The 22,769-nt window shown below is 46.4% G+C and overlaps 1 protein-coding gene across 2 annotated transcripts in view; it reads left to right on the forward strand.

Moving 5' to 3' along the window:
* The first annotated feature begins 3,466 nt into the window (after nt 1–3,466).
* rbbp5 (retinoblastoma binding protein 5) overlaps nt 3,467–22,769 on the forward strand; it is a 38,226-nt gene continuing 18,923 nt past the window's right edge. Inside the window, exons 1-8 of one of the 2 annotated variants that reach the window (XM_078242055.1) lie at nt 3,467–3,607; nt 4,414–4,439; nt 8,052–8,224; nt 14,041–14,181; nt 16,230–16,392; nt 18,573–18,682; nt 20,758–20,877; nt 21,653–21,806. In XM_078242055.1, the coding sequence (XP_078098181.1) occupies nt 3,589–3,607; nt 4,414–4,439; nt 8,052–8,224; nt 14,041–14,181; nt 16,230–16,392; nt 18,573–18,682; nt 20,758–20,877; nt 21,653–21,806 (906 nt within the window). In that variant the 5' untranslated portion in view covers nt 3,467–3,588. The remainder of the gene's footprint in view (nt 3,608–4,413; nt 4,440–8,051; nt 8,225–14,040; nt 14,182–16,229; nt 16,393–18,572; nt 18,683–20,757; nt 20,878–21,652; nt 21,807–22,769) is intronic. The other variant, XM_078242057.1, reaches the window with a different exon arrangement.

The raw sequence follows: 22,769 nt of genomic DNA on the forward strand, positions 1-22,769 counted from the left end.
TATTTTTATAACTGGCAAAACAAAGGGTTCAAATAATTTTGTAAGAATTACAGTTTTCACTGCCCCGTGACCTTTCTCCCGTGTAGTGATCTTGAGATAAACCTTTGATTCCTGATTGCTCCAGTAATCCTGATTTTGGTAACCCAAGACGCTGCCTCAATGCAGGTTGTTTTCTTGGAAGGTTTGCAATCCTGGTGCGTGAGAGGGTTTTTGATTGGGTATTTCTGATTGTTCAGTGCTTTAGCTGAACAAGCAACGTGAATGTTCATGGGAATATCCTGCAGCCTTTTGTTTAGTATCATTGTATTTAAATCTTCCAGTAATCTGAGAAAATTAAATTCAGCTAAAGCTCCTGCGTTGGGTTTTGCGTTAAGATCCTGGGGTAAGAAGGGACTGCACAAAGTGGCCTCACATATGGAACATTCATTAGCCCAGATTCATACTGTGCAGACAGAGGCCATTCGGCACATCAAGTCTATGCTAGATTGGAGCCCTACTCAACCCCGCACCCTTTCCCCCAGTCCAAAGTTGCACAGGTTAGGTGGATCAGCCATGGTAAATGCACAGGGGATAGGGTGGAGGGGAGGTGCTGGGTGGAGATGCTCATTTGGAGAGTCAGTGCAGTTTCGATGGGCTGAATGGCTTTTTTCTGCATTGTAGGGTTTCTGTGGTTCTAAGTGGGAAGAAAATGAGCAAGCCATTTTACCAGCTGATGCCTAAAGGACATCACTCCTTGATGTAGAAACCTATGTTTTTTGGGGGGAACTCACTCTTCCGTGATATTAACAGTTAGAATCATAGAATCCCTCCACTGCAAAAGGAGGCCATTCGGCCCATCGAGTCTGCACCGACAACAATCTCACCCAGGCCCTATCCCCGTAATCCCATATATTTACCCTGCTAATCCCTCTAACCTACACATCCCGGGACACTCAGGGGCAATTTAGCATGGCCAATGCACCTAACCCACACATTTTTGGACTGTGGGAGGAAACTGGAGCACCTGGAGGAAATCCACGGGGAGAACGTGCAAACTCCACACAGACAGTGACCCAAGTCGGGAATTGAACCCGGGTCCCTGGAGCTGTGAGGCAGCAGTGCTAACCACTGTGCCACTTAGCACATTCATATAACTTTTCTCAGGCTACTAATTATAACTTGAGGTGTTGTTGTTACACTGATGAACATTTCTTTTGAACGAGTGGAACGGGAGGAAGCCCTAGCAGTTCTGTAATGTGGTGCCACAGGATGTTTGATGTCCACCTGAGGGACAGATGGGACCTCAGTTTAACATCACCTCTGACAGTGACAATAACAATGTTGTTCCTTTGTTTAAGAAGGGTAGCAAGGATACTCCAGATAATTACAGGCCGGTGAGCCTTACATCAGTGGTAGGGAAATTATTGGAGAGGATTCTTTGAAACAGGATTTACTCCCACTTGGAAATAAGTGGACATATTAGCAAGAGGCAACATGGTTTTGTGAAGGGGAGGTCATGTCTCACTAACTTGATCGAGTTTTTCGAGGCAGTGACGAAGATGATTGATGAGGGTAGGGCAGTGGATGTTGTCTACATGGACTTTAGTAAGGCCTTTGACAAGGCCTCATGACAGACTGGTGCAGAAGGTGAAGTCACATGGGATCAGAGGTGAGCTGGCAAGGTGCATACAGAACTGGCTCGGTCAAAGAAGACAGAGGGTAGCAGTGGAAGGGTGCGTTTCTGAATGGAGGGCTGTGACAAGTGGCATTCCTCAGGGATCAGTGCTGGGACCTTTGCTGTTTGTAATATATATAAATGATTTGGAGGAAAATGTAACTGGATTGATTAATAAGTTTGTGGATGACACAAAGGTTGATGGATTTGCGGATAGCGATGAGGACCATCAGAGGATACAACAGGATATAGATCAGTTAGAGACTTGGACGGAGAGATGGCAGATGGAGTTTAATCCGGACAAATGTGAGGTAATGCATTTTGGAAGTTCTAATACAGATAGGAAATATACAGATAATGACAGAACCATTAAGAGTATTGATAGGTAGAGGGATCTGGGTGTACAGGTACACAGGTCACTGAAAGTGGTAATGCAGGTGGAGAAGGTAGTCAAGAAGGCATACGGCATGCTTGCCTTCATCGGCCAGGGCATTGAGTTTAAAAATTGTCAAGTTAGGCCACACTTGGAATATAGTGTTCAATTCTGGTCGCCACACTACCAGAAAAATGTGGAGGCTTTGGAGAGGGTACAGAAAAGATTTACCAGGATGTTGCCTGATATGGAGGGCATTAGCTATGAGGAGAGGTTGGAGAAACTTGGTTTGTTCTCACTGGTGTTTGACGGGCGACCTGATAGAAGTCTACAAGCTTATGAGGGACATGGACAGAGTGGATAGTCAGAAGCTTTTTCCCAGGGTGGAACAGTCAATTACTAGGGGGCAAAGGTTTAAGGTGCGAGGGGCAAGGTTTAAAGGAGATGTACGAGGCAAGTTTTATTTAACACAGAAGGGTGATGAATGCCTGGAACTCGCTGCCGGGGGTGCTCCGGTTTCCTCCCACAATCCAAAGATTAGGTTGATTGGCTATGCTGAATTGCCCCTTCGTGTTAGGGGTTAGCAGGGCGAATAAGTGGGGTGATGGGGATAGGGCCTGGGTGGACTGTGGTCGGTGCAGACTCGATGGGCCAAATGGCCTCCTTCTGCACTGTAGGGATTCTATACTCTCTTCCACCTTCTTCCGTCAGGAAAAAGATACAAAAGTCTGAGGTCACGCACCAACCGACTCAAGAACAGCTTCTTCCCTGCTGCTGTTAAGATTTTTGAATGGATTTACCTTGCATTAAGTTGATCTTTCTCTACACCCTAGCTATGACTGTAACACTACATTCTGCACCCGCTCCTCGCCTTCTCTATGAACGGTATGCTTTGTCTGTAAAGCGCACAAGAAACAATACTTCTCACTGTCTGTTAATAGCTGTGACAATAATAAATCAAAAAACGAAACATGTTTTCACCGAGAGGGTGGTGGGAATATGGAACTCTCTGTCTGAAAGGGTGATAAAGACAGGAAACCTCACAACATTTAAGAAGTGTTTAGATGAGCACCGTAGCATTCAAGGTGGACTGACCAAGTGCTGGAAAATGAGTTTAGAATAGATAGGTGCTTGATGGCTGGCACAGACATGATGGGCCGAAGGGCCTTTTTCTGTGCTGTAAAGCTCTATTGCTCTATGAAACGTTTCAGATTCATGATGAAAGGTGGGTGGTCTGGAAGGTTAACTCTATTTCTGTCTCCACAAGGTGCTGCCAGACCTGCCCCACTGAGCCTTTCCAGCACTCTGAGTTTAATGCAGCTTTCCAGCAGCAGGGTTTTGCATTTGAGTCTGCGCAGTCCGCGGGCCGGAACCTTTGGCGGCGCTCAGCGCTCTCCGCGGCGGGGACGGTTTATGGGGACGGAGCGGCTCAGCGGGGAGGCGGATTTTGCTGTGGGACCGGGAAGAGGCGGAGGCCCCGAGTGAGGAGGGCGGGCTGTGAGAGAGCGGCGTCCCGGAGAGAAAACACTGCCCAAAATACACAGAGAGAGAGAGAGAGAGGATGAACCTGGAGCTGCTGGGTGAGGAGGGGGAAATGGAGGGAGGAGGAGGGGGGAGGAATGGAGGGAGGAGGAGGGGGGAGGAATGGAGGGGGGAGGAATGGAGGGAGGAGGAGGGAGGAGGAGGGGGAGGAAGGGGGAGGAATGGAGGGAAGGGGGAGGAATGGAGGAGGGGGAGGAATGGAGGAGGGGGAGGAATGGAGGGGGGGAGGGAGGGAGGGGGGAGGAAAGGAGGGAGGGGGAGGGAGGGGGGAGGAAAGGAGGGAGGGAGGGGGGAGGAAAGGAGGGAGGGAGGGGGGAGGAAAGGAGGGAGGGGGGAGGAAAGGAGGGAGGGGGAGGGAGGGGGGAGGAAAGGAGGGATGGGGAGGGGGGAGGAAAGGAGGGATGGGGAGGGAGGGGGGAGGAAAGGAGGGAGGGGGAGGGAGGGGGGAGGAAAGGAGGGAGGGGGAGGAAAGGAGGGAGGGGGAGGGAGGGGGGAGGAAAGGAGGGAGGGGGAGGGAGGGGGGAGGAAAGGAGGGAGGAGGAGGGGGGAATCGAGGGAATGAGGAGGAGGGAAATGGGAGGAAATAAGGGAGAATGAGGGAGTGGTGAATTTGGAAGGAATGAGGAAAAGGGAGTGGGGAAGGCGCAGGCATGATGGGCCAAATAGCCTCCTCCTGTACTCTTGAATCTGTGGATACTGCTAGGTTGACGTTGGGGAGTGGAAGAATATCCTATAAATGATGAAACGTGACAACTTATATCTGTGTCAGTGCAAAAACATCTTCAGAAGTTTTCAAAATCTGGCATCTAAATTGATCTATTTTCATTCTCCTTCTTTCAAACAGAGTCCTTTGGACAGAACTACCCAGAGGTACGTTTGAAACACTCGTGTTTTTAGCAATTGCTGTTGAAGTTCTCTTTTATTTTTTAAGTTAGTAACCATCCTGGCAACATTCACATTTTCAACAATGAAAATGGTCTTGAGTCTGAATATTGCAGTAAATATGTTGCAGAAGCTGCAGCTTGTCATTTGTTATGGTATAGGGTTGACTTCTCTGTCAGCTGGCAGTTTTCTTATTGACGTGGGGGATATGGGCATCGCTGGCCGGCCAGCGTTTATTGCCCTTGAACTGTGTGGTTTGCTGGGCCATTTCAGAGGGCAGTTGAGAGTCAATTGCTGTGGCTCTGGAGTCACATGTAGACCAGACCAGGTAAAGATGGCAGATTTCTTTCCCTAAAGGACATCAGTGAACCAGATGGGTCTTTCCGACAATCAGCAAGGGTTTCATGGTCATCAGTAGATTCTTAATTCCAGATTTTTTTAAAAATTGCATTCAAATTCCAGGTGGGATTTGAATCTGGGTCCCCAAAACCAGTTTCTGGATTAATACTCTGGCAATAATACCACTACGCTGTCACCTCAGAACCATAACATCTTGGTGCTAGGTGATGAAAAGTTCAGATTACAGAATGACCTGATGTGACTCAGAAGAAGCACAGATCTTGATATTGTGCAGTCTCTGACAGTTTGGTGCGTAAGTGCTGGACTTCTAGAAATGTTGTATTTCAGATGAAGTCAAAATCTGCGACCTCTTCAGACCATGTTCAAGTGGAGGCAGTGGCTTAGTGGTAATGTCACTGGACAAGTAATCCTGAGACTAATGTCCTGGGGCATGGGTTCAAATCCCATCAAGGCAGCTGGTGGAATTTAAATGCAATTAATAAAGTCCGGATTTGAGACCAAATGGGCAATTTTCCAACCTCGTACCTGGTGCTGATCTTGCCAATTTTGGAAAATAGGGCCTAAACAGCTCCACGCCAGGCACCAAACAATTTGCAATCATCCTGGGTCCTTTCTACTGGCGCAAGGCTGATTATCATGAGATTGACTTGATTTCAATCTCTGTGTTCGGCACGCTGTTGTTTCCCCCCCATGCCGGAATGTTCCAGCTCTGATGGGATGTGTCGCAGGCTGAATCAGTTCTGGTTTCCACGAGTCTTGAGTGGAGTCTAAAATGGGGGGAACTATATCAGTGGTCATGATGGGGGGGGATGTTGTAGATTAGGTAGGGGAACCCGTTGGAAGAGCCCTGATGACCCGGGGAGGGGATGGGGGAGCATGCCGCCAAGGAAGCGGTCTCCCGGTGTACTGAGAGATCAGGGCGCCTTTGCAAAACTCACCACTGTCCCAAAAAATGACTGCAATGACTGTGGTTCGGATCGCCCTTGACCATACGGCGCGGATCACTCCAGTATTCTTGGCATTATGTGATTTAGGGTGGAATTTTCTCTCTCCCCCAAAACCAGTGCCATAACTGGTACTGCCAGGTGAGTACTGCCCGGACATGTCCCTTCGTGTCTGGAGAGGTGGGAACATTCCTGAGGTGGGACAACCACGTGCCGAACTCGCTAATGAGATTGAAATCAAGTCAATCGCATGCTAATCAAAGGGCGCGATCCAGTTTGCACCCGTAGAAAGGGGCCGGGACGGGAAGATTACCAATTGTTTGGCGTTGGGCGCGGAACCAGTTTTTATAACCACACACTGTTCTCCAGGATCGACACAATCTGCGCCAGACGTGGCGAGGTTGGAAAATCGTCCTCCCTCCCTCAGTTATTTTTGGCAAAATTCAGTCCCAAGTCTAACTGATGGTTACCATGAAACTATCATCAAAAAACCCATCTAGGATTTACTAATGTATCTGAGGGAAAGAAATCTGCCATCCTTAACTGGTCTGGTCTTGGACTCCAGATCTACAGTAATGTGGTTGACTGCCCTCTGAAATGGTCTAGGAAACTACTCAGTTCAGTGGCAATTTGCAATGGGCAACATCCTTGGGAGTGACAGCCTCCCATGAAAGAATTTAAAAAAAAAGTGATCCCATGGGAAAGTTTGAAGGAAAGTGGTTCTGGCTCCTGATTAGTATTCCTCCCTAACAGAGGAATTGCTGGAAGACGGGCAGACCAGGGGTCCATCTAGTTCTCCTGTGGTTACACTATACAATGATAACGAATGTATTGACTCTTCATAGGGGTTAATCCCTATCAATGAGTCTACAACAGACCCAGGCACATGGCATGGAAAACCCCCCTGTGGTGGATAGACTTGGGAATCACAAGTCCAATGTCATCCAGGTTGGCGCTGGAGTGTGGCGACTTCTTACAAGCTGTGCCCAGCATACCTTCTCATTCTATCTTTTACTCTTGTCTGTGCTTCTCAAACTTTATTCTCACTCTTTTAAACTCTAACAATGCTTTAATTCAATCTCTTGCTTTCTCTGCACCCGAGCTGTGACTAACACTGCTGCACTCTCTCCTTTCCTTCTCCATGAACGGTATGCGCGCAAGAAACAATACTTTTCACTGTGTACTAATACATGTGGCAATAATTTAAATCAAATCAATAACCTGCTTCTCCCAGGCACCACACACTCCAATCTGTCATGGCCTTCAAACCCTGCCACAAGCTCTACTTGCTAGCCATCTATTCCACCCTTTTTACTGTGCCACTGTCTGAAGCTGAACTAGGTTCATTGCAGTCTTGGCCTCCTGCTTGACCCTGAGCTGACCTCGTCCAAGAGCACCTAATTTCACTTCTGTAATATTGCTCACCTCTGTCACTGCCTCGGTCCCCCCTGCCGGCTGGCTTTCCACCTTGAACTCTCTGCAATCTGGAATTCTGTCTCTGGTGGCACAGTGGTTAGCATTGCTGCCTCACAGCGCCAGGGACCCAGGTTTGATTCCCGGCTTGGGTCGCTGTCTGTGCGGAGTCTGCACGTTCTCCCCGTGTCTGCGTGGGGTTGTCTCCCGATGCTGCGGTTTCCTCCCACAGTCCAAAGATGTGCGGGTTAGGTTGATTGGCCATGCTAAATTGCCCCTGAGTGTCAGGGGGATTAGCTAGGGTAAGTGCATGGGGTTATGGGGGTGGGACCTGGGTGGGATTGTGGTTGGTGCCGACTCGATGGGCCGAATGGCCTCCTGCACCGTAGGGATTCTATGATTCTAGCCTTACTTGCACAAAACTATTTTCAATGCATTATCCCGTGCTTGCTGTATGTGCTAACATGGTTTGGCAAAACCTCAATGTTATAATTCTCTTCCTTTTCTATTAAGATCCCTCCATTCTCTTGCCCTTCACTAATTCACAAACCTCTGCCAGCCCTACAACCCACTGGGAATCGTCCATTCCTCCAAGTCTGACACTGCTCACCCCCAGTTCCTCTCCACTTGTACCTTTAATTGCCTCGACCCTACGCTCCGGAATTCCCTCTCAATGCTTCCCTGCCTCTCTCTTTTCCTTTTAAGGTGCTCCTTAAAAACCTACCTCTTTGACAAAGCTTTTGTTTACCTGTCCTAATTAATATCTATGCTTTTATGAAGTACCCGGGATGGTTTCACTGCGTCGGAGGCACTGTATAAATGCTAGTTTGTGGCTGTTGTGTACGAGTCTGAAATGTGACTTGGTGTAATTTCTTTTGTGCAGGAGGCGGATGGAACCCTGGACTGTATTAGCATGGCCCTCACCTGTACATTTAACAGGTGGGGTACACTGCTCGCTGTGGGGTGCAACGATGGGCGTATCGTCATTTGGGACTTCCTGACGAGGGGTATTGCCAAAATCATCAGCGCACACATCCATCCTGTGTGTTCACTATGGTAATTGATCTTGCGTGTCCGAGTGCGTGCCGTGTCCGGGTGCATCCGATCTTCACAGGGAACAGTCTCTGTTGGTGATTGCTGTTAACTAGCCGTGCACGCTATGGGATAGCGTTTTGCAGAGGTTAGGTGACATTCAAGTGTCCCTGGGAGAATCGCTGGTAGTTTGTTCTCAGGTAAGGATAAAATCTGAAATAGGAATAGAAAATTCTGGAACTTCAAAGCAGGCTGATTAATACCTGAAGGAGATAAGATAGGTAAGGTTTCAGAACCCCAGTCAGAAGGAGCTGCGTCTAAATCTTCACTGTTCAGCCCTTTACTCGCCTGTCGCATGAAGTTCCCGTTGCAGTCACCTATCAGTAATTAATGAAGTACACATCTAAAAACTAATTTAGAATCCAATGGCTCTTTGCACCTCAGCTGTCTTACGAGGCACATTATTCCACTTATCCCCCAGTGAGGGACAAATTTGTTTTTCAAGATTGGTTCTGAATTGACTTTTGATTAATTTAAATTAATTTTCCCTCAATCTACTGGCTTTGATTGAGCTTAATTCTGTATTCTATGATCACCCATCTATGCTGTTAAATACTTTCTGTATCTAAGTGAGATCTCCCTTCCTCCTGGTGCTGGAGCGTAACCTTCTCTGGCCTGTTTAGTAGCTCATCACCACTTAGATTTGAGGTAGGTTACTGTCTTCTGCACATTTTCAAATGCACATCTGCCTCCTTTGCTACGAAATGTCAGAATTGCTCGTGGTATTTGAAGTAAGACTTGCTCGATGCATTATCAAGCACCGTCATCTCTGTACGCTCCTGCTGCACAATTCCAGTTCGCCCAACACCCGTTTACTTTGTAAATCACTTCTTGTACTGTTTTGATCTCGTATGGTGGCACAGTGGTTAGCACTGCTGCCTCTTAGCGCCGGGGACCCGGGGGTTCGATTCCCGGTTTGGGTCACTGTCTGTGCAGAGTTTGCACATTCTCTCCGTGTCTGTGCGGGTTTCCTCCGGGTGCTCCGGTGTTTTTCCACAGTCTGAAAGACGTGCTGGTTAGTTGCACTGGCCATGCTAAATTCTCCCTCCCTCCCACCGAACAGGCGCCGTAGTGTGGCGACCAGGGGATTTTCACAGTAACTTCATTGCAGTGTTAATGTAAACCTACTTGTGACGCTAATAAATAAACTTAAAAAATCTAAACTTGTAAGCAGCAAGTTTACTATAACTTTCTTTCAATACTTCTTTATGCTAATTCTTTTGCCTTGAGTATATAATCTTTGCTTGTCATTCTTCATAAAATGCGATCCTCTGCATTTATCGGTGTTTAAATTCCGTTTATCACTTGTCTGCCTAGTTCAACAACTAATCTAAATTGCCCGGTGAAACTTGAGTTTTCTTTGGCTCTATTGCAGTCTCAAGTCGATGTTCTCCACAGCTGGATCCGATAGTTGCTTTCTGCATCAAGGTCACTTTGTGTCAACAAGCAACAACCGGGATCCAGATACTGAGCCATGAGGTTCTTGCTTACAACCACCTGCCTCCCCTTGCGAGTGCACACTCATCCCTCTTTTAAAAACTCAGTTTCTTCCCAGTGTAGCGTGCTGTGTATTTTGCACAAGGATGTGACACATTTGGACTTGATTAAGGTAAATATTAACGAATTTAATTTTTGCAAATTTATTTGCTACATGTTTTAAGAAATCCCACTCTCCCCCACTCTTTTCCCCCTTATCTGATTCCCTCCCCCATGTTGGAAGAGCTGTTCTTTGCTCTCCCACATTTCTACTTGTTTGAGAGTATCTTTTTTATTTATTAGTGTCACAAGTAGGCTTACATTAACACTGCAATGATGTTACTGTGAAAATCCCTGAGCCTGTTCGGGTACACCGAGGGAGAATTTAGCACGCCCAGTACACCTAACCAGCACGTCTTTCGGACTACGGGATGAAACTGGAGCACCCGGAGGAAACCCACGCAGACACCGGGAGAACGTGCAAACTCCGCACATTTGCAGGTGCACCATAGAAAGCATTCTTTCTGGTTGTATCACAGCTTGGTATGGCTCCTGCTCTACCCAAGATCGCAAGGAACTACAAAAGATCGTGAATGTAGCCCAATCCATCACGCAAACCAGCCTCCCATCCATTGACTCTGTCTACATTTCCCGCTGCCTCGGCAAAGCAGCCAGCATAATTAAGGACTCCACGCACCCCGGACATTTTCTCTTCCACCTTCTTCCGTTGGGAAAAAGATACAAAAATCTGAGGTCATGTACCAGCCAACTCAAGAACAGCTTCTTCCCTGCTGCCGTCAGACTTTTGAATGGACCTCCCTTGCATTAAGTTGATCTTTCTCTACACCTTAGCTGTGACTGTAACTTTACATTCTGCACACTCTCCTTTCCTTCTCTATGAACGGTATGCTTTGTCTGTATAGCGCACAAGAAACAATACTTTTCACTGTATACTAATGCATGTGACAAATCAAATCAGACAGTGACCCAAGGCCAGAGTTGAACCTAGGTGTATGGCACTGTGAGGCAGCAGTTTCAAGAGTTTGGGTCTGTAATGGAATGACATCTGACCATCTCTTTCATCTTCTCCTCCTTCATTCCAAATCCTTGGTCTTAATTCAGCACTTCTGTGATTATTGAAGTTGAATATCAAAGCTCATTAGCTTTGGGTCTAAATTTATTCAAGATTCATTAGTGCAGGAATATTAAGACATCATCCACTCCATCCTTCAAAGAGAATTCTCAGCAAATTTGAAATATAGTTTTGACTGCTGTTAAAATGCGAGGTGATGCATTTTGGTAGATTGAATCAGGACAGGACTTAGTTAATGGTAGGGCGTTGGGGAGAGTTACAGAACAAAGAGATCTAGGGGTACGTGTTCATAGCTCCTTGAAAGTGTCGCAGGTGGACAGAGTGGTGAAGAAAGCATTCAGTATGCTTGGTTTCATCGGTCAGAACATTGAATACAGGAGTTGGGACGTCTTGTTGAAGTTGTACAAGACATTGGTAAGGCCGCACTTGGAATACTGTGTACAGTCCTGGTCACCCTATTATACAAAGGATACTATTAAACTGGAAAGAATGCAGAAAAGATTTACTAGGATGCTACCGGAACTTGATGGTTTGAGTTATAAGGAGCCGCTTGGTAGACTGGGACTTTTTCCTCTGGAGCGTAGGAGGCTGAGGGGTGATCTTATAGAGGTCTATAAAATAATGAGGGGCACAGATCAGCTAGATAGTCAATATCGTTTCCCAAAGGTAGGGGAGTCTAAAACTAGAGGGCATAGGTGAGAGGGGAGAGATACAAAGTGTCCCAAGGGGCAATTTTTTAAAAAGAGGGTGGTGAGTGTCTGGAACAAGCTGCCAGAGGTAGTAGTAGAGGCGGGTACAATTTTGTCTTTTAAAAAGCATTTAGATAGTTACATGGATAAGATGGGTATAGAGGGATATGGGCCAAATGCGGGCAATTGGGATTAGCTTAGGGGTTTAAAAAAAAAGGGCAGCATGGACAAGTTGGGCCAAAGGGCCTGTTTCCATGCTGCAAACCTCTGACTCTAAAAGGAAAAGCACTTCTTGTCCTGATTTATATATTTGCAATATTTTTAAAGTCTAAAAAAGTAGTGAAAATTTGTTACCACAACATATTTGATATCAGAGACTATTTCCTCGGGTGGATGTAGCTGTTACTAGGGGGCATAACTATAAGGTTCGTGGTGGAAGATATAGGAGGGATGTACGAGGTAGGTTCTTTACTCAGAGAGTGGTTGGGGTGTGGAATGGACTGCCTGCTGTGATAGTGGAGTCAGACACTTTATGAACTTTCAAGCGGTTATTGGATAGGCACATGGAGCACACCAGGATGATAGGGAGTGGGATAGCTTGATCTTGGTTTTGGAAAAGGTTCGGCACAACATCGTGGGCCGAAGGGCCTGTACTGTGCTGTACTGTTCTATGTTCTATGTCTTTTGTTGATTCATTTCGAGTCACAGAATTCCTACAGTGCAGAAGGAGGCCATTTGGCCCATCACGCCTGGGCAGACCACAATCCCAGGCCTTATCCCTGTAACCCCACATATCTACCCTGCTAGTGCCCCTGACACTAAGGGATAATTTTCCACGGCCAGTCAACCTAATCCACACGCCTTTGTGGTGTGGGAGGAAACCCACGCAGACACGGGGAGAATGTGCAAACTCCACACAGTCACCCAAGGCCGGGAATCGAACCCGGGTCCCTGGCACTGTGAGGCAGCAGTGCTAACCATTGTGCCACCGTGCTGCCCCAATTCTAAAGTTGTTTCTCATTGTGTCCATTTCTCAAGTTATGGGCAACATTGCATGTGGTTCCATTCATTAAACCAAAAGCCCTCATTTTGATCGTTCCCCTTTAGGTGATAGGCAGTTGATTTCAATAGATTTGTGCAAGTGTCTCAGTATCCCACATTGTGACTACAATTCATGAGGATTTAATGGCATTAAAATTATAAAGGAAAAAGTGCACATCTTACAAAATGCTGGTATGTTATCTCTGCGATCGTTTTACACAATTTTTAAAGCCCCCCTCCAAGGCACACACTGTCCTGACTTGAATGCGAGGTTATTCACTTTGGAAGAAATAATAGCAAATTGGATTATTATTTAAATGAAAAAAAATTACAACATGCTACTGTGCAAAGGGACCTGGGGGTCCTTGTGCATGAATCGCAAAAACTCAGTCTGCAGGTGCAACAGGTGATCAAGAAGGCAAATGGGATGTTGGCATTTATTGCGAGGGGGATAGAATATAAAAGCAGAGAAGTCTTGCTGCATCTGTACAAGGCATTGGTGAGGCCGCAGCTGGAATACTGTGTGCAGTTTTGGTCCCCTTACTTGCGAAAGGATATATTGGCCTTGGAGGGAGTGCAGAGAAGGTTCACCAGGTTGATACCAGAGATGAGGGGTGTAGATTATGAGGAGAGATTGAGCAGATTAGGTTTGTACTCGTTGGAGTTTAGAAGGCTGAGGGGTGATCTTATAGAGGCATATAAGATAATGAAGGGGGTGGATAGGGTAGAAGTGGAGAGATTCTTTCCACTTAGAAAGGAAACCAGAACTAGAGGGCACAGCCTCAAAATAAAGGGGGGTCAGTTTAGGACAGAGTTGAGGAGGAACTTCTCTCAGAGGATGGTGAATCTCTGGAATTCTCTGCCCACTGAAGTGGTGGAGGCTACCTCGTTGAATATGTTTAAGTCACAGATAGATGGATTCCTGATCGGTAAGGGAATTAAGGGTTATGGGGAGCAGGCGGGTAAGTGGAACTGATTCACTTCAGATCAGCCATGATCTTATTGAATGGTGGGGCAGGCTCAAGGGGCTAGATGGCCTACTCCTGCTCCTATTTCTTATGAAACTATATTGCTGTTGTCCCACTGTTATTGGGTCAGAATCCTGGAACTCCCCTGCTAGCAGCTCTATGGGTGTACCGACACCTCGGGGACTGCAGCCGTTCAAGAGGCAGCTCATCACCACCTTCCCAAGGGCACTCGGGGATGGGCAACAAATGCTGGCCCAGCCAGCGGCGGCCATAATCCCTTGAAAGAATAAATTTTAAATAATATAGACTCCCCACAGTGCAGTCTATCGAGTCTGCACCGACTCTCTTAACCAGAGCATCTTACCCTTGGCCCACCCCAGCTCCATAACCCCGCACATTAACCATGGCTAATCAACCTAACCTACACATCCTGGGACACTAAGGGCAGTTTACTATGACCAATCCAACTAACCTGCACATCTTTTGGCATTATTGTTCTTGTGTGTTTTACAGTTGGAGTCGAGATGGGCATAAACTCGTCAGTGCTTCGACTGATAACATTGTGTCACTGTGGGATGTTCTGTCCGGAGACTGTGACCAGAGGTTCCGCTTTCCCTCGCCAGTTCTCAAAGTGCAGTTCCATCCCAGAGATCAGTAAGTAACCCAATGGTTTGTGTGGATTTACAATGAAAACTTGCATGGAAAGTTTCAAATCTTTGACCTAAAGAACTTCCTTGGAACTATGAAAGGAAGATGGGTGAAATGTCTTTCTAATTTTCCTGTTTATATTCTTCTCCAAATTTCCTACGTGACGTGAGGTTGGACAATCAGTCCAGTTTTGGGTGGGTGTGGGACCAGTGGGACATTGATTCGCATTTAAATTAAGCTGCAGGTAGCAGTGGTGGGAAATGTCCCTTTAATATTACTAGTGCGGTCTTGGGGCTGAGTCGCTCTGTTGTTGTCGATTGTGAGGCAGCTTTTCATCCTTTATAAAAGAACATTACTGCGGATGCTGGAACCTGAAACCAAAAGAGAAAACGCTGGAAAATCTCAGCAGGTCTGGCAGCATCTGTAAGGAGAGAAAAGAGCTGACGTTTCGAGTCTGGATGACCCTTTGTCAAAGCCAGATGTTTCAAAGCTGACAAAGGGTCATCCAGACTCGAAACGTCAGCTCTTTTCTCTCCTTACAGATGCTGCCAGACCTGCTGAGATTTTCCAGCGTTTTCTCTTTTGGTAACGTCCTTTGGCTTCTGAGTGAGCATCAGAAAGTCTGCCATTGTCCAGACGTGACACAAATTATACAGAGCTTTAGGGCAAGGCCTTCCTTTCTCATGTCCCAGTATACAAGAGAAGCTTACTGCCTGATTCTGGTGAACGCTATTCCTTCGTGAATGACAGTCGGTGGGAACCTCCGCCGTTGCTGCACTGTTGTTGCTGCCACCCCGAGGGGACCTGCTTAGTCTCCGTTCAGCTGCCTCGCCATCATCAGAAACTCTGTGCCGGGAGCCACAGAAGCCAAACCCTAATCTCTGCAAATGGATAAAATCTGAAATAGAAGCCAGAAGTTGCTGGGAGTACTCAGCAGGTTTATTTGGTAGCAAAAGCCACTAGCTTTTGGAACAGGCTGTTCCTTCGTCAGGTGGGTGGGAGTTCTGAACTCCCACCCACCTGATGAAGGAACAGCCTGTTCCGAAAGCGAGTGGCTTTTGCTACCAAATATACCTGTTGGACTTTAACCAGGTGGTGTTAGACTTCTTACTGTGTTTACCCCAGTCCAACGCCGGCATCCCCACATCATGAGTACTCAGCAGGTCAGGCAGCATCTGTGACGGCAGACCTGAAACCTTAACTCTGTTCCCATGACCTTTCGTCAGAAGTAGAAAAGATTTAACTGTTTGTTGCCAAGTCCAGAGGCAGGGCTCGAAGGAGCAGAGGAAAGAACAAGAAGAAAGGTCTGTGACTGGGTGCAGGTTAGCAGCAAATGAGATGATGTTGCAAGGCGAAACGGCGATGTAATGGGATAAATAAAGAAACAAAAGATGGGTCCAGAGGAGGTATAAATAACAGCAGAATTATTGTTGGCACCTGTTGTCTAATAAAATGGGAGTAGTATTTATGATCTACAATAAACTGGTCTTCTGGAATGAGTAGTTTATAATCGTCCCTACATCACTGATATGAATACAAATGACATTGCCATTAATAACTTTGTGTGTTCGGTATCTCCTACTTGGCTTCTGAGGGCTAATCATAGGTTAGCTCTGTTTGATAATGACGGGCTTGCCTTTAGGTGATGTATTTGATGATGGGGTGGCGCAGTGGTTAGCACTGCTGCCTCACAGCGCCTGGGACTCAGATTCGATTCCCGGCTCGGGTCACTGTCTGTGTGGAGCCTGCACGCTCTCCCCGTGTCTGCGTGGGTTTCCTCCGGGTGCTCCGGTTTCCGCTCACAGTCCAAACGACGTGCTGGTTAGGTGGATTGGCCATGCTAAATTCTCCCTAAGTGTACCCGAACAGGCACCGGAGTGTGGCGACTAGGGGATTCTCACAGAAGCCAAACCTAATCGTTGCGAATGCTGAAAATCTGAAATAGAAGCAAGAAGCTGTAACTTCTTTGAAGTGTTAATGTAAGCCTACTTGTGACACTAATAAGTAATAATAAATGTATTTGTTTCTGATTTGTATTTCCACCTAATCAACAGGAACAGGGTCCTTGTCTGCCCGATGAAATGTGCTCCGGTGTTGTTAACGCTCTCTGACTCTAAGCACGTAGTTCTACCTGTAGATGATGATTCAGATCTTAACGTTGTGGCATCTTTTGACCGGCGCGGAGAGTATATTTACACAGGGAATGCCAAAGGAAAGGTGAGTATCACAGGAGAACTTGTTTTCTCTTTTGCTTCATTTACCTAGTTTTATCAATGGCAGATTAGATACGTCGATTCTCAATATACTTGTAAAGGAAAAGTTAATTGTCCCTAACATTAATCTTTAAATAAACACATTTTTAAAGGTTTCTTTTTCTCTTTCTTCAATTTCCTTTTCTAAAACATAGAAACTAAAGTCCTAAAGGTCCAATGTTCTGTCACCACTGGCCGTATCTATTGGTATACAGTGATCTTCCTGCCATTAAGGAAAGAGATTTTGATGCAATCCAATCCAACTCTTCTGCCTCCCTCATTGTCAGCTCTTTTCCTTCCCCCTTGTGGCTATGGTGTAGTTCCACAGACACCAGAAGTTCTCCAATGACGTGTCCCAGTGGCATCCTCCATCAGTGAAGTCAGAGGGTTATCCAAGACTGTTAACCAACACTGGCGAGGGAAGAGGGAGAGAAAGAGAGACACAGAAGGCTTGACCGTGCCCCTGTTCTTGGGCATTTCCTAGAAAGTGCCAGAGATGGTCAGGATTGGAAATCCTGGATAGTTTTTGTCAAATTTATTTCCGTACTGGCACGGGTGGCACAGTGGTTAGCACTGCTGTCTCACAGCGCCAGAGACCCAGGTTCAATTCCTGGTTTGGATCGTCTCTATGTGGAGTTTGCACGTTCTCCTCGTGTCTGCGTGGGTTTCCTCCGGGTGCTCCGGTTTCCCTCCCACACTCCAAAGACATGTGGGTTGGCCATGCTAAATTGCCCCTTAGTGTCAGGGGGACTAGCGAGGGTAAATGTATGGGGTTAGGGCGTGGGTGGGATTGTGGTCGGTGCGGACTCGATGGGCTGAATGGCCTTCTTCTGCACTGTAGGATTCTATGATAGCCCATAGATGTTGAGTCTAGTTGCTGTTATTGAGGATGGGCATGTTGTCTTCCCCCAGAAGAGTAAAGCTCTGACGGTTTGAGTTCAGACCTTTTGTCAGAACAGGGCTGTCACGTTTTTTGCCTTTTACAGAGAGCTCACGTGCCTGGTGTTGCATGTAAATGCAAAGATCCAGCCTCTACATAGCAACAACCCTTTGGGAGAAAACACTTCTCCCCATCTCTAACTTAAAAGGGTAGACATCTTATTTTTAGACTAGGTCCTCTAGTTTTAATCTCTCGTACAAAAGTAAACATCCTCTCTGGGTATTCATCTGTCGAATCTCCTCAGGATCTTGTATGTTTCAATAAGATCATCTTTCGTGCTTCTAAACCCTCAGTGGGCGTAGGCTGAACCCGTTCTACTTTTCTTCATAAGACAAGCTCTTCATCTCTGGAATGCATTCAGTGAGCCTTCTCTGAACTCCTTCTAAAGGAAGTCTTTTAAATACGGAGACCAAAACTGCACCCACCACTCCAGATGTGCTGTCATCAATGTCTTGTACAGCTGTAGTAAAACTTCCCTACTTTTATATGCCGTTCCTCTTGCAACAAATGCCAGCATTCCATTTCAAATCACTTGTTGTATCTGCACACTGGATATTACTAAACTAGAAAGAGTGCAGAACAGATGTACTAGGATGTTACCGGGACTTGATAGTTTAAGTTATAAGGAGAGACTGGATAGACTGGGACTTTTTTCTCTGGAGCGTAGGAGGCTGAGGGGTGATCTTATAGAGGTCTATAAAATAATGAGGGGCACAGATCAGCGAGATAGTCAACATCTTTTCCCCAAAGGTAGAGGAGTCTAAAATTAGAGGGCACATGTTTAAGTTGAGAGGGGAGAGATACAAAAGTGTCCAGAGGGGCAATTTTTTCTCTCTCAGGGTGGTGAGTGTCTGGAACAAGCTGCCAGAGGTAGTAGTAGAGGTGGGTACAATTTTATCTTTTAAAAAGCATTTAGACAGTTACATGGGTACGATGGGTATAGAGGGATATGGGCCAAATGCGGGCAATTGGGATTAGCTTAGGGGTTTAAAAAAGAAGGGCGGCATGGACAAGTTGGGCCGAAGGGCCTGTTTCCGTGCTGTAAACCTCTCTGACTCTATACTAAATTTGTGTGATTGGTGTAAAATGAGCAGAGATATCTGTGATGCTGCATTTAGAGGAACTTTGTCCCCACTCTGGCTCCTGTGTTGTTACTCAATTGTTCTACATCTGTTGGTGATGCTGAAACATACTTGCATTTTCAGATCTTGGTTCTAAAGACGGATACACAGGAGCTGGTAGCTTCATTCCGAGTCACGACAGGCACCAGTAACACCACCGCTATTAAATCTATCGAATTCGCGAGGAAAGGAAGGTGAGGCATTTACTGTTTTTCAGATTTCGCAAGAAGTTTTAGAATGGGCTTTATTTTCAATCAATGGCGCATGTCTACGTGGACCTGGTACCAACACCTCAGTGTATTTATTGAATGACTGGCCAGTGATCAGAATGACAGGTCTGGAGAGGTGTTGCACCATGTAAACTCCGTGTGTATTGCTTTGCAGAATTCGCAGGTTTGTACTTTTGTGTCCCCCTCCACGGTGGCACAGTGGTCAGCACTGCTGCCTCACAGCGAAAAATCCCGGCTTGGGTCACTGTGCAGTGTCAGCACGTTCTCCCCGTGTCTGCGTGGGTTTCCTCCGGGTGCTCTGGTTTCCTCCCACAGCCCAAAGACGTGCAGGTTAGGTGGATCGGCCATGTTGAATTCTCCCTCAGTGTACCCCGAACTCGCGCCAGAGTGTGGTGGCTGAGGGATTTTCACAGTAACTTCATTGTGGTGTTAATATAAGCCTACTTGTGACAAATAAATAAACTTTAACTTTAGTGCCAGCTCCCTCTCCTCATATCCCCTCAGTGAATTGTTTCCTTGCTTGAACACGGTACGTGGCACGGTAGCACAGTGGTTAGCGCCGCTGCTTCACAGCTCCAGGGACCTGGGTTCGATTCCCAGCTTGGGTCACTGTCTGTGTGGAGTTTGCACATTCTCCCCGTATCTGCGTGGGTTTCCTCCGGGTGCTCCGGTTTCCTCCCACAGTCCAAAAATGTGCGGGTTAGTTTGATTGGCCGTGCTAAAATTGCCCTTTAGTGTCCAGAGATGCGTAGGTTAGAGGGAATAGCGGGTAAATATGTAGAGATATGGGGGTAGGGCCTGGATGGTGGTCGGTGCAGACTCGATGGGCCAAAAGGCCTCTTCCTGCACTGTAGGGTTTCTATGATTCTATGAACATAGGTTTGTCAGTGCTGGGAACACACTGGCACGTTTTCCAATGGTTGTTTTTTTTTGTGTGAGCTTGAACGATGTGTCGGCAGGTGGAGGGGGGAGGTGCAGTTAAATTCTTGCAGGAAATTCTAGGAATACTCAGCACTGGCGACATCTGTGGAGACAGAAACAGTTAACATTTCGGGTGGATGATATTTCACCTGATGATGCAGCCTGACTTGCTGAGAATTTCCGGCACTTTTCTATTTTTATTTAAGCTCAGCTATACTCTGCCTTAACCACTGGGGGAACTGCGTTGCATTATACCAGTTCATGTAATTAAACGGTAGAACAATGTACCACCCCTTCTTATGCTGAGAGGGGATCAGTCCTTTTTCACTCGAGAAGCAGGATAGATGTTGAATGTGCTGCAGGGCACTTGGTATATTAGATTGTCACACATCCCTGGAGCCTGGGATTTAGCCGTCCCAGACTAACCATGCTGGCTGTACGAATCTGATGCTAAATGACTTGGGCGAGAAGGAGATGAGACAGCAACAGAACGTGGCTGGTGACGCACTAGAAACCTCCTCTCCCAAAATGTGACATGGTTAGTTGGTGTGGGAAGTAGAGATGTAGTCCTGATGGACTCAGATAGAGGGTGCAATATCTTCGTTATGGACATTTGGAAATCATTGATATTCGACCATACTGCATAAAAAAAGGGTAAGTAATCCATGCAGTTCTTTGACTTCTACACCAAAGGCATTATTCTTGCCTTCCTTTCCAAATGTTTGTGTGCGTCTTAAAAAAGGAAATGCAAGAGATAAAGATTATTTATTTTGTATTGAAGTTTGGAAAACATATTTCAATCTGGATTACTGAACGCTGTGAAATTAATCTAACATTTACCCCTGCCCTGTCCCCACAAAATATTCAGTTTAACCCGTTTAATAATTTCTCTCTTTTCTCTCCTGACTTAAAGCCGAGTGAGACAAGTGAGAACCTTCATCCTCGAGCACTTGTGTCGTCCTCGGTTCAATTTGATTTTTGATGTTTCGTTGCGGTCATTAGATAGATCTCACTGCGTTTTATTTCCATGCTGGGTGAGAGCCATTGATTCAGCTTCTCTCTGCCTCAACGCACTGATGTTATCTGCCTTCTCTAAACTATGGCCTTTATCTCGGTAGCTGTTTCCTCATAAACACAGCAGATAGAATCATTCGAGTGTACGACGGCCGGGAGATTTTGACATGCGGGCGCGACGGGGAGCCTGAGCCTATGCAGAAGCTGCAGGACTTGGTGAACAGGTAGGTACTTAATTAAACAACTGGAGATGCGCTATCAGTTGGTTAACGATAGCGTAACTATGTATACAGCAGGTACAGATGTGTACAGCAGGTACAGATGTGTACAGCAGGTACAGATGTGTACAGCAGGTACAAATACAGCAGTGTGTTGCTATGGGCCTTAACCATTTTCATACGAAAATTGTTAATGTTGAGGAGACTGAGTCGACTCCCAGAGTGTCAGATCTTTGTTTGATTGAATTAATTCTTCATCAAATTAATGAAAGATGACAGAATTCTTGTTTTTATCTAATGGCTTTCCATTGATGAATTATTGTCAGATGTGGCACCTTGGTGAGTGTCTGGAACAAGCTGTCAGAGGCAGTAGTGGAGGCGGGTACAATTTTGTCTTTTAAAAAGCATTTAGATAGTTACATGGGTACGATGGGTATGGAGGGATATGGGCCAAATGCAGGCAATTGGGATTAGCTTAGGGGTTCTAAAAAAAAAAGGGCGGCATGGACAAGTTGGGCCGAAGGGCCTGTTTCCATGCTGTAAACCTCTATGACTCTTTCAAAATTGATCCTTTTTGCTTATGTTAATCATGGAAAAACGTTGAGATCTCCTGTTTTCATTCAATTAGTCGAATCTTTCTGTTTATAGAAATCACAAGTCATTAGTACGGTGAGCGTCGATGTATCATTTACCTTTAACACCAGAATGAGATGTGAAGAGATTCTGTGCAGGTTATGTTTTTTTAATATATATATGACCTGGTGGTTTATCTCAATCTCAGGACTCCCTGGAAGAAATGCTGTTTTTCCGGTGATGGGGAGTATATCTGTGCTGGCTCGGCACGTCAGCACGCACTTTACATCTGGGAGAAGAGCATAGGGAACCTGGTGAAGATTCTACACGGCACCCGGGGAGAGCTGCTGCTGGATGTAGCGGTAAGTGACGATTGGTGGCTAATTAGTTTTGGTGCGTTCTTGATCACAGCCACACTCAAAATGACTGAGTTCTTCTGATTTGAGTTGTGGTTCTATGGGCTCTCCCACATTGAAGGGCAAATAAAATCGGTGCAAGATTAGCCGCTGCTCTGCCAATCAGTTGGTCGTTTATAATCATCCATCTCAATTCTTACTGCCCAGCCGAATCACTGAATCTGACGACTGTCCAGAAATTGTCTCAAATCTTTTTCCAACTTGACTTGATTTACAGACTCCACATTTTAGTCTGAGGATTGTGGCCATTTCCTGTGGAAGAATTTGGGTATTCACTGGCGCTTGCAGTCAAATTGAGACGCAGCACGGGTGGCACAGTGGTGAGCACCGCTGTCTCACAGCGCCAGGGACCCGGGGTTCGATGTCCTGGCTTGGGTCACTGTCTGTGTGGAGTTTGCACGTTCTCCCCGTGTCTGCGTGGGTTTCCTCCGGTGCTTCGGTTTCCTCCCACAGTCCAAAGATGTGTGGGTTGGGTGGATTGGCCGTGCTAAATTGCCCCTTACTGTCAGGGGGACTCGCTAGGATAAATGCATGGGGTTATGGGGATAGGGCCTGGATGGGATTGTGGTCAGTGCAGATTTGATGGGCCAAATGGCCGCCTCCTCCACTGCAGGGTAAATAAATGAGGTTACGGGGATGGGGCTTGGGTGGGATTGTGGTCGTTGCAACACAATGGGTCGAATGGCCTCCTCCTGCACTGTATGGATTCTATGATTCTGTTCTAACTGGCCTGTGCTAAGGTTACCCCACGCACCCTGGGCATTCTCTCTTCCACCACCTTCTGTTAGGAAAAGATACAAAAGTCTGAAGTCACGTACCAACCGACTCAAGAACAGCTTCTTCCCTGCTGTCGTCAGACTTTTCAATGGACCTACCTTGCATTAAGTTGATCTTTCTCTACACCCTAGC

The sequence above is a fragment of the Mustelus asterias genome, chromosome 25 (genome assembly GCF_964213995.1).
Source record: "Mustelus asterias chromosome 25, sMusAst1.hap1.1, whole genome shotgun sequence".
NCBI lineage: Eukaryota > Metazoa > Chordata > Chondrichthyes > Carcharhiniformes > Triakidae > Mustelus > Mustelus asterias.